Source organism: Petaurus breviceps, unplaced genomic scaffold (genome assembly GCF_028583685.1).
Source record: "Petaurus breviceps papuanus isolate PSGF00001 unplaced genomic scaffold, PetGlider_PUasm1.0 186, whole genome shotgun sequence".
Lineage (NCBI taxonomy): Eukaryota > Metazoa > Chordata > Mammalia > Diprotodontia > Petauridae > Petaurus > Petaurus breviceps.
Genome location: NW_027185798.1, coordinates 17,984,602 through 17,996,931, shown reverse-complemented (window position 1 = coordinate 17,996,931; position 12,330 = coordinate 17,984,602). Strand labels below are relative to the sequence as shown.

The following is a 12,330-nucleotide window of genomic DNA, read 5'->3' as shown; positions in this document are numbered from 1 at the left end:
CGTGTCTCAGAATGGAAACAACTTGTGAGCTCCCAGGTCTCTTTCCCAAGAGCCAGTGGTCAGGAGGGCTCCCTACACTTAGTTGCGCTGGCATCTATCTATCTTTCAAGGCTTCAGAAGTAGAGAAAGCATGTCCCTCAGGCGCCGCAATGATGTAAAAAGGACACACTACTCTCCAAATTAAGTTAAAGAGAGGGCAGACAGGCTAACTTCTGGACCAAGAGTTTTTTCCTTTGTGATATATTTTTTTTTAATTGTAAGAAATTAGTGGTCTATTTCCACTTATAAAAACGTATCAATTTTGGACTTGATAAGGACACAGTCAAACTGCCAACATAAAACCAGCACTGCTTGCTAGCTTATACAGTGTAGCAGTCTGAGGAACTCCCATGGCCCTGACTTCAATCGGAGATGTCAACCAGTCACAAAATCATGGGCTTCAGAATTTCCCAGGTACCAGAGCCCCTCTTTTCTGAGGCTCTTAGATCCATGGATGAGAGAATTACTGGGCTCCAGCTTCCCTGAGCCACTAGTCTCTTGACTCTCTATCACATGCCTCTAGTTATGTTAAACCCATCAGCACTGAGTGTTTGGAAAAAAAAGCAGTGCCCCTGGGACCCAGGAACAGACCCTGGGGCCACCCCAGGGGGTATTCTCATGGTTCTTACCTCTCCCAGCTTTCAGTGATTGCAATCACTCTGACACATCTTCATGGTAAAGCACATGTTGGACCCAAATAACCTAAGTCTGGAGTTGGGAAGTCCTTCCCCTGGGGTCATCTATACCCTGCTGGAGTCAGACTGAAGACAGAGGCCAATGCCCCCTCCTCTCACAAGAAGTTCTTGGGAAGAACTGGGGGAATGGAGAGGGGAGGAGTTTCATCTCATGTCTCCTTACTTAGCACTCTGAGGAAGAGGAACCCTTGGTGCCAGGCTGCTCTACTGACGCCCCAATGTGGAGCCCAGGAGACTGGGTGGGGAGCCAGGGCAGCAAAGGGGCTTCCCACAGTCACCAAGACTTCCTTGAGGGAAGTGCTGATGGGTGGTTACTTGATGACCTCCCCAAACGCCTTCTCAGGCCCTAGCATCCTTGATGGGTCTCTCTTAGGGAAGAATTGCCCTCGTGTGTGTGTGCACACTCATGTCTGAGTGTATGATATGTAGCTCAGCTAAGTGGTCTCAATCTCAGCTCGCTGTCTGGGTGAGCAGGCACACCCTCCATGACTTGTGGTCCCAGGAAGTCAATGCATCAATGCAATGAGCTTGACACCTGATTTCCTAGGAGCAGGGGCTCCCTCCCTGAGTCCTCCTCCTCCCAACACTCTCTCTACCCTAGCCCGGCATGACAGTCTCCCAGTTCCCGGCCTCCTCATGCACCTTCTCCCAGAATGCTTTGCAACTTTATCTGCAAGCCATGGAAAAGCAGCAAGGCCAGGAATTTTTATTTTTTTTAAATTTAAGGGGACTCGAATCCAACAGTGTGATAAATGTATCTGAGTTACAATTAGGAAGATATATAGCATCAGAACGCGAAGGTCTGGGCAGCCTGGTGAAACGCGGGCTCTCCAGAGCCCCAGCTATGTTTCCCATTATGTAACCCTGGTCATGGGCAGACAGCCAGACTCCAAATGAAAAAGAGACTCTGGCTTGGCACTGGTTCTATTTTCCTATCCTCATTCGGGGTCAGCGCAGTGTCATACAGCTGCAGAGAAAGCTCTGGGGATTAAACCTGGGAAAGACTCCAAGACCAGGACCTGGGTTCAAGTACCAGCTGAAAGCAATAAACCAACTGCCACAGCTGGGCTGAGTTTGGACATTCTCAAAGTCCCCTGACTCTTTCACTTACTGAGAACCAGAGATCAAGACGAGGGAGGGTTTGGCCGGACTCAAGGCCACAGAGGGAGGTGAGCTGTCCCACTGGTCTGACTTCTTCTGAGGTTCTGGGATGGAATGGGTCCCCCTGCTTGAGAGCTTGGAAGTCGTTAACTCTTCTCTGCCATTACTCAGGGCTGCCTCTCACAACTTTCCATTTGCTCACTTGGCAAAGTGGGAGTGCCAGCCTTTTCTTCCTACCAGAAGACCTGGCAGGGAGGGACAGAGGAAGAAGCTTTGACTTCAGAAAGTGGAGCAACCCTCCAGTCTGTGGGGCTGCTGCTCTAAAATATCTGAAGAACAAAGTGTCCCATAGGCTACAATAAATTCTCTACAAAGGATTACCAATTGACCCTCATCTCCAAGTCCTTATAACACCATGCTGCTAACCATTTCTAAAACAACTTGGCGACAAGGGAGTCAGCATCTCCAGGAAGGGAAGTGAGAGGAGGTATGTCATCCCAACATGGGCTGTTAAGAAAGCCCCTCAGATTCTGCTTCCTGATCCCCAAGGGGCCAAATTCCAATCTGTGTCTCAGCAGGTCAAAAAGCATGAACCAGTTAGGGGTTATTAGAGTTAGTGAGGTCCAAGCCAGGACTAGCAGGCATGACCTGATGGAATATGAAGTAGCCAAGGAGGCATTTAAAGAGGTGAATGGGATCAAAGAGGCAATTTAGCTGGAAAGTAAAAACAAAAATTGTGGTGGTATTTTTGTCATTTGACGCCTACCAAAGATGAGACAGACCAAATACAGAAAGAAAAGGATGAAAATGGGATCCAATGAAGGACAAAGTGTATCACTGAAGGATACATTAAAAAAAAACACTGTCAAGAGTGACAAGAAGCTATAATTGAGGACACCTCAGGGATGGGAGGGAGGCCAACAAGAATGCAAAGAAAAACGATGATGAGAGAAGGTCATTTCCTGCTCCTATGAGAATGCCAATGTAGTTGAAAACTAGGGAATCAAGACTTCGGCTTTGCTACCTAAAGAGATGTTTGGGTGATCCAATCCCTTGCAACTCAGGAGAAAAGGGTAAGCTGCAGCTAGGTTTCTTGGGTAAAGGGGGTAACTGTGAGACCTTTAGCACCTTCTCAAATGAAATGCTTGCTGTGTACAATAAATACACAGCTCCCTGGAAGCCCTGAGACAGGGAAGAAGAACTGCTTTTTGAGCTGCCCACTTCTTGCCTGGGTAGGGATGGGCCACAACTTGGGGTGGGGATAAGCTGAGTCTGGTGACTGGAACCATCCAACCCGGGTCCATTCTGTCCCCTCGAGGCCCACAGAAGATGAGGCTGCTTAGTGGCATTCTAGAGAGGCGCTTCACCCTGATCTGGCACCCCTGTGTCTCTGCCAGCTGGACTAACTAACAGGGAAGAGGCAGAAAGATGTTTTAAGTACAGAGAAGGACTTGAGTTTCCCACAACCCAGTGACCTCTATCTAGCTTGGTCTGCCCACAGGAGAGAGATGGGATGCCCAGGGTTACAGGGGCTTGTCTCTTGGGCAACATGGGTCCAAGCAGCTGCCTGATCAGATCAGCTCTCCCAGTGGGGGAAAGAGAAAGACCCAAGAGGGCTGGGCAGATTCAGCCTGAGAGCTGAGCCCCGCCCCACTTCAGTTCTCGGCGGCCCAGGAAGCCGGCGGGCCAGGGATGGCTATGGCCAGGACCACGTGCCTGGCTGCAGTTTGAGCCATTGCCCAAAGATGGGCAGCAGCTCACACAAGCCGGCAGCGGGCCATGGACTGCAGCATCCAAACAGAAAACAGACTCTGCACCCCGAGCAAATGAGGCCCAGCATTTCCTGTGTGAGCTTTCCATTTCCTCAGCCAAACAAAAGCCAACTGGAGGGAGGGAATGAGGGAGGCAGGCAGTAAAAGAGGAGAGGAACAGGCCTTATGGCCCTAGGCCCTGGTGGATGTGGATGGGGATGTGTGTACTATGCCTAGGGGAACAGTACTTATAGGCCTGACCTCCTGGCAGCCCAGGAGAGGCTACAGGCCCCAGAGGGGAGGGAAGGATAACAGCGCATGCTCAGCATCAGCTTCAGACACTTGGAGATCTTGGCCCTTCCTTGTTCTTTTCTTTCCAAAACTGAGCAAATTGCCTAGTCCGCATTATAGATTAACGGCCTGAAAAATCTGAGACAAAAAACATTAACCCTTTGGGGAGTGCCGCTGGGAAACCAGCTACTCCCCGTCCAGAACTGTCAGCTCCTTTGTTGTAGTCCCAGCCGCCCAGCTCAAGACTGAGCCCTGGCTCACCAAGCCCCAGCCTGGAACACATTCTGGCAGCCGACAGAGAACTTTCAGGAGGGATGCTGAGAGCCGCTCATTGCTGTGGCCACCACCCACACAGAACCTGGAGGGAAAGTGAAGCCCATTGCTGTAGAAGGGGGCACAGCTCAAGTGAGGAGCAAGGGTACAAAGGGCAGGGTTCAGGGGGAAGTCTCAGGTCAGGAATTCCATACAGACAGCTCAAGTTATGCTGGGCAGGAATGTCTACAGAAGATTCTCTTGATGTGGATCTTTCACAAGCCTGTGAGAAAATGGCCAGCCCCAGAGCTGTAGCCAGAGACAAAGAACCCAGCAGAATGCCCCCTCAGCAGCAGCCCACACAGAGAAGAAAGCAGCTGAAACAAATCACCCCAGGTAGCGGCCCAGGCATCCACTCAGTCTAATGGGCTCCAGAAAAAGTCAGGGGGCATCACCATGAGAGAGCACAGCTCAGAAAGGAAAGTGAGATAGGCAGAGTGGGAACAGTCCTGATGTGGAAACTCAAGCAAAGCCAGGAAAACAAGGAGGGCATTAAGGGAAAGGCAAGAGTGAATCCTAGAGGAGGGAGCAGAGAGAGCAGGGAAATGGGGCAAGGGGCAGCAGTGCTGGGGAGCGGGCAGATGTACTCACTGTGTGGGCAGATCGAGGGATGTGGGTGGAGGGTTCCAGGTATCCGGATAACCAAGCATCCAGTCTGACCAGACTTTCACACTGGGCAGTAATTCTTTCAGGTCTGGGAGGAAGGCTGACACCTTGATATCATCCTGGTCTTCCTCGTCCTCATGGGACGACAGGTGAGCTGCAGAAGCAAAGGGTGAGAGCTTGGCCTATGTTGCTGTGGCACCAGGCAGGGCTTGGGGCGCTGGGATGGCAGCAAGTTCTTAGGGGAGGGAGACCAAGTCCACAGGGCAGCTGGGCCCGCAGGCGATGGAAAACCACCAGCACCTAAGAGGATTCTGAAAAGGACAGAGAGAGAACCAGTGCACCAGGCACCCCCCCCCCCCATTTCTGAGAACTCTCCCTGCCTCCTTTGTGACGTAGAACAGTGTGGCTAGGCATGAGCCTGGGCCTTAACTTCTGGCCCAGAACACCTGCTCCTCTTGAACACTGCAAAAAGGTTTGGGAAGCTGACCTAGAGGGACACTACTTATCAACCTGATCCAGAATGGAGGGAAATAAGCTACCTCGTCACCCTTTAAAGACACCTGCAGCATACCAGTATGCAGCATACCAGTAAGGAAGGCCTAGCGTTGTCCTGGGTTCAACCTAAAAGGACATGGAATTCTCCCCCTCCCTGGAGACAGATGTACCTGTAGCCTTGCCCAGTGAATCCAAGATTCCTGGGCCAAGGCACCTAAAGCACTCACAATGTACTGAACAAGAAGTAAGAGCCTGGGAGGTGACTTTCAATACCTAAAGTGAAGAAATGGACTTGTGGAAATCAATACCAATTGTGGACAAAAAGGGAACATATTTCAGCATTCAAAAAATTCTAGGTTACCTGCTTAGCAGCAAAAGCCCAAATACTAATTTCTGAAGGCTTGAGAAAGGAAGGAGACAGTAGAAAGGACAGGGTGAGGATAAAAGATGGATGGAGAAATCTGTGAGGACGAAATAAATACGAAGACAAAAGGGAAGGAGGGCTCTGGAGCCTGTCTAGGCCAGGGCCTGGACCAGCTGGGGGGGGCCCTCATCTGCATACCTTTAGCAGATTCCTTTAGCAAGTAGGTGCAGCGCCGCACCAGCAGGGAGAACATGGCCAACCCCAGAGCTGTAGCTTGTTCCTGGATCACCGAGCGGCATTCCTCTGAGAAGCAATCTAAGGAAAGACAAGCAACACAGCATCAGCCATCTTGGCTCCTGCCACTCCACCATCTCTACTCACCCACATGAGACAGGGGCCAATCAGGATATACCCATCTCACTCAGCTGCTCTGGCTGGGTCTGGGCCTGCAGCATCCCAAGGCTGGCTCCTGCTTCTGAGAGGCCATAGCAACAAGTAATCAAGGAGCACGGACTGAGATGGGGATGGGTGGGGGAAGATCTCCTTCATAGGTCACCAGATGCTTCTTTTCTGAGCCTTCCTTCTCCCACTGTCCTTTCATTAGGGATGCTGCCCCTCAAGACACAGATGACAGATTCCCACAGTAACTTGGGTTCTTTCATTCCTTGTCCTAAGACCAAACATGTAAGCCTGACTTCTGATTATAAGCCCCCATTCTCTTTTCTAAACCTCAACTCCAAACTCAGGTCAGTGAAAGGAGGCAGGCCTGTCTGACAGCCAGAGTTATTCTATTGGGGTTGGGGAGTATTTGAGCCCCAAACACTTGCAAGTACCTCCTATTCCAACTCTACTTAGATCCCTCTGTGTTCCTGGGGAATGGTGATCAATGAAGAGGCCTGAAACTTCACCTTTCAGGAAAGAGCCACAAAGCACATATAAAAACTAGCCAGGTGCCAGACCTGTAACCTGGCAACAGCTGACCCAGCTCTTGTCTGCTATGGAAGAAAATTTTAAAAATCTAATTACTCAAGAGATAATTAGCTGTATATCAGCTGCAGATTCAAACTCCATCCTCACTGGATTTCAACCTAAACAGCCAAGGGGAGGCGACTCTCGTCAACACATTGGTCACATGACAACTCGTCAAGGGAACTTAATTGAAGCAGTTATTCAGGGAGAGGCCACACAACCACAGTTACTCTTCTGAGACCCTCCTCTATCTCTTACCTATGGAAGAAGACCTGATCAGAGCAGCCACAGCCAAGCCCAAACCACTTCTGAGGGCTCTCTAGGCGTGGCAGGGAGCAGGCTATAGGAGAGGTAAGGTCAAGGGCTTCTGGAGACCCACTGACAGGGAGCTCTGAGTGCTTTCTCAGGAGATGGAGAAAGGAGAGGAGGGCTCTGTGAACCAGGACCACAGGGAAAGGCATGCTTCCTGCTAGGCCTTAATGGGATGGGCTTTGGGAGCTCAGGTGCATGTCACTGGGCCTGAATAGAGGGCAATGTTTTCGTGCATCCAGTCTGGGCTCCTGCCTTCATCACTAACTAGCCTAGGAAGCAGGGACCACCTGGATTCCAGCCTCAGGAAATAGGAAGAGATACCAAGATAGCCCAAGTAAGAGAGCAGGGTGGGGATGACAGAACCCCTGAAGGGGCTTCCTTCATTTTAGGAAAAAAGGAAGCACAGAGTTCTTGCTTAGTCAATGCCCAACAGTCAGCTTTTCAATGTGGGCATAGCTCTCCTGAGGCCATAGCTGGGACATAACCACTGTAGCTACCCAAATATTCCAGGTCAGAGAATGAAGTCTATCCTGGTCACTGAGACATAATGTTGTTGTTCAGTCATTTTACTCGATTTCCTTCTCCAGCTCATTTGACAGATGAGGAAACTGAGGCAAAGGTTAAGTGACTTGCCCAGGGTCACATAACTAGTAGGGAACTGAGGCCAGATTCTGAACTCAGGTCTTCCTGACTCCAGGTCCAGCACTCTATTCTGGAGCCAATGCGCCACCAGTTGCTCCAACAGAGACCCAATATTGATATTCAGAGACCAACTTGGTGGGGGTGGGGATGGGGGTGGGGCCCACAAGCGAAGGTCAGGGAACAAGATGGATGGAAATACTGCAAAAGCAATCCCAGGGAAAAAGGCCTGCTTCTGTCCTCCACCCCTTCCTGTGGGTTGCCACATTGCCAGAAAGCAGGCTCTTGCCAAAGTCTACCAGCCAGCTAGCCTTTCTCAGACAGGCCATGAGGCTTGAAGGAGACAAACAGACTCAGACAAATGAGACAAAGTTGGGACAGAACAAGTGGCGTCCGGATCGTCTGAAGGCTCCCTTTCCCCTCCAATTCCCTCTCACCAGGACGGTATATGATATTCGGATTAGCTGGGCGTGTAGGGAATGGGAAAAGGATGAAGGAGCCCCTGGCTTCAGGGGCAGCTACAGCTCAGAGGACCACAGGGCAGGTCCTTGTGCAGATCCTTTCATCTACTGGGGTGAAGAAATGTGGTGGCAATGGGAGGTTCCTTGTCACCAGGCCCATTTCTGCTTCATGACAAATGGCAGCTCTGGGCCTGGAAACCAGACTCAACAGATTCCTCCTTTAAGCTGATGCCGTGGCTCAAAGCAGGAGTGAATAGGGCTTGTCACCACTTGATAGCAAAGGGCCAATGACGGGACTCACAGTTTCCCTTCATGGCAGCCACTGCACTTGGGCCTTATATACTTAGCCTTTGCCAATGAGAAATGGGGAGAAGCAGAAAAAGCAATCCTGCCCTGGACCCAACAATGGTTTAACATGCTTCATGTCTACTGCGCCCTTGGCAGCAGCTCACTCCCCTCTTCTTGTGTCTGGGCCCTTCTAGGTGCTTAGAAAGGGAAGCTGGACGCCCTCACATCTCTCTACTTTGTGCCTAGTACGCATCAGAGAACTCCATTCTGATCGAAGTCAGGTGGGTCACATAGCTCACTGAGAATATGGTTTCTGGTCCCGGCTTTTCCTGTAACTGGATATGTGACCTAGAGTGCCTTCTCTTCAAAATGAATGCAAGCATAAATGAATGGATGGATGGATGAATTAGAAAACATCTAATAAGCACTTATTATGAGCAAAGCACTATGCTAAGTGCTGAGGATAGAAAGTGAAAAGCAAGACATTCCCTGCTTCCAAAGAGTCGGCATTCTGCTAGGGGAAGACGATGCATGGGAGGCTTCAGCTCCCCGACCAATCAGCTGGTACTCAGGAAGTGCCTACTGTCTGCCAGGCGCTGCGCTGAGATGCTGAGGATGCAAAGAACAGAACATGCCAACCGTCACTCGACATTCTAACGAGAGGGCACGCAGGAGCCAGGGCAGAGAAAATGGGCACATAAATACAGAGCGGGTGGAGTGAGGGCATGAGGAAAGGCTTCAGGTGCTGGAGGAGGCAGCTTTACAGAGCACATTCCAGGCATGGCGGATGAGAAGGGGCAGAAAGAAGGTTAGCATGGCTGTGTCTTGACGTGCAAAATACCCATGTCCCATGATGCTGGAGAGAGAGAGGGCTGTGAAGGGCTTGCTCCTTTCTAACCTTAGAGAAATGGTGACAATTCAATCAAGAAGACAAATGAAACAGGGTATATCACCATATTATTAATCACTGTGCGGCAGGCTGGGGGCAGGAGCTACAGGAAGCCCCCCTCCCCAAAAGGAATTCTTAGCAGCCATGTGTGCAAACAGTCTTATTCCCGGGCCTTGGAAGGAATCAAAGACCTGACATCAAACTAGAGAACACTCACCTAGTCTACTTTCCTGACTGAAACAGAACTGGACTGGCCTCCAGGGAGAGGGAGTCGCGTACAGAAGTGGGAGGATGAGACACCGTTGGCCTTGGTATTCGCCTGAGTTCCTCTGGCGTTATTTCAGGTAGCAGCAGCCTGACCCAGAGCTGAGGAACTCATTAACACTGCTCAGTGGCCTTTCCCCTTATTTCCAAAACTAGCCTTTTTCCAGAGTCTGAGGGGATGGACTTGGCTAACAAGAAGGGGAGGAAACACTCCCTTCCTAGAAGGAAGTCACCTGAGGTATCAGTTCAGTTCTGCTTCTTCCCACGTCCTCTGAGAAGGGCAGGTGATCATCACTCCATGGCTTGCTGGGGCCAACATGCTACCTGCAAAGGGGATGAGCATCTCACTCCTGGGTAACAGGAGACCCTTTTTTCTGAGAACATTATATTCATGGAAAACATAAACCAACTGTCGTCAAAGTTGTATGAAATCAGGAAATGGAGGGGCCGGGAGAAGGCTGCCATGTGGCCGGATGTTATGTATTTCTAATTAGTGCTATACATCTTTCAACAGTGAGTGTCCTTCTGCTGGGAAACACAGCACACTGCCCTTGTTATTGTAACTGTCAGAGAAGTGCTTAAACAGATAATCTCCAGGAAAAGTGATAAACACATCCCCTCTCCCACCAGTGTGTGCACAGCAGTGCTGCCAAAGCAAAGCTGGGCCTGACAGCTCCAGGCTGGCAAGATCTCCTCTGCAGGAAACAGGAAGAGGAGAATCAAGCAGGGCCAATAAGAAACCTGTCCCATCTGCCCCACACCCTCAGCCCTGTACCAGAGGCAGGAGCACAGCCTGGCCTCTCCAACCTCTCCTAGGAAAGGTATGACAGTCTACAGCAGGCCTGGATTGGGGTACAGGGAATAGTCACCTTTAACCTGGGTTCAAGACTCATTTCTGACCTACTGGGCAACTCTGGGCACATCCTTAAATGTCCCAGTGCTCCCCAGTTCCTCTAAAGAGCAATGGCAGAGGGAGTTTCCTTACCAGAAGCTCCCTAAACCAATGATACTGCAGAGCCAGACAATGTTTGGTTAGCTTTTTTTTTTTTTTAAGATTCCAACACCAATGTGCAATCCAACAATCCTCCACCTTCCTGTCCTGCAGCAGTGGCTTCCTCAATGGGGAATGAGACACAGGTAAATGAAAGGCTGGCCTAGATCAGACACTGAATGGATGAAAAGGAACTCTGACCACACGAGGAATGATCTGAGCATCTGATGAAGGGAAGGCAGGGATGGTTTGGCTGCTTTGTTAACGACTGGAGAAAAATGCAGACAACAAAACTTAGTCACTGAGTCCCTCCCCAGCCCTCACCTCCCAAAGGGAGGGGAGGGTGGTCAGTTACCCTCAAACTAACACCACCTGGAGGTGATTTACTAACTCTTATCTCTCAGACACAAGAGTGCTTTTCTTATGAGTCAGTCACCAGTCAGACAAAGGGCTGGCAGAGCTGCTGAGCAACCCACCCAAACCTCCCTGGCTACAGGAAGTGGGCAATGAGAGACTCATCCAGCTGCTGCCCAATCCCCAGGGCTCCCTGCGGCAGCAGCTGGCTGAAGGAGGAGGCGACAGCAGAAGCAGCAGCTGCACACAAACCAGAAAGGAACCAAAACTCAGAGCAAAAACAAAGGTATCACACCCAAACACACGCATGCACACACACATACATGCATGCATGCATATGTGCGCTCATGTGCACAACACGTGTCATTGTTAAATCAAGCACCACTTGAGTAGAGCTAGGCAGATTATCAGTGTGGAATACCTCAGGGGCATCTTTCTATGTGAGAGGCCACAAGTGGAACATCCCTATATGGGCAATGCAATGCAGTATTGAGGGAGAAGAAAGGCATATGGGCCATGGCATCTCTACCTGCTTTGCCTACTAATTCTTTAAGAGTCTCCAGAATTAGAGAACTGTGACCTTCTCTAGTCTAGGACTCTCTTAATAAGCCATAGACATGGTGAAGAAAAGGGAGAATTTCCCACCCCAAGTCACAGAGAAGAATCTAGCCTCCTTCCCTGCTACAACATATCCTGTATACCTGATTATGTATGGGACACCACAAGCAATTAAGCCAGTAGGAAACATACACAAACAATTCTAATAAATAGTAGACTGTGACAAGCAATATGAAAAAATTACACAGTGCTATGGGAGTTCATAAAAAGGAGAAACGTTGTCTAGCTGTGGGGGCTCGGCAAGTTTTCAGGAAAGCAGCAGCCTGTGAGTCAGGCTGGGAGAATCCTACAGTCATATCCAGAGTAAGAATGGACCTGGTTTTTAAAGAAACCTGGGATCCCAAGGACCACAGGATAAAAGATAAGAGCTCAGAATCTGGAACTATGACCAAAGGGCTATAAATAAGTACGTGCCTTTTGACCCAGTAATATCACTTCTAGGGTTGTATACCAAAGAGATCACAGAAATGGGAGGAAGACCCGTATGTACAAAAATATTTATTGCAGCTCTTTTTGTGGTGGCAAAGAACTGGAAATCGAGGGGCTGCCCATCAATTGGGGAATGGCTAAACAAGTTGTGGTATATGAATGTAATGGAATACTATTGTGTTATAAGAAATAAGGAGCAGATGGATTTCTTATTTACCTGGAGAGACTTCTACAAACTGATGCTGAGTGAGAAGAGCAGAACCAGGAGAAATCTGTACACAATCACAAGACACAGCGTATGTGTGATGACCAGCTTTGAAAGACTGGACTCTTCTCAGCAATGCAAGGTTAAAAGACAACTCCAAAAGACTCATGATGGAAGGAGATGTCTTACCTTCAGAGAAAGAACTAGGAAGAACAGAGTTTGAAGACTGAAGCAAACTACCTGCTCTCTTTCTTTTT

General features: G+C 49.7%; 1 protein-coding gene across 5 annotated transcripts in view; it reads right to left on the bottom strand.

Moving 5' to 3' along the window:
- SMG6 (SMG6 nonsense mediated mRNA decay factor) overlaps positions 1-12,330 on the bottom strand; it is a 175,102-nt gene that overhangs the window by 84,226 nt on the left and 78,546 nt on the right. For all 5 annotated transcript variants that reach the window (XM_069089640.1, XM_069089641.1, XM_069089645.1 and 2 more), the window contains 2 exons: positions 5,853-5,969; positions 4,781-4,949 (listed from right to left, as the gene is read on the bottom strand). In XM_069089640.1, the coding sequence (XP_068945741.1) occupies positions 4,781-4,949; positions 5,853-5,969 (286 nt within the window). The remainder of the gene's footprint in view (positions 1-4,780; positions 4,950-5,852; positions 5,970-12,330) is intronic.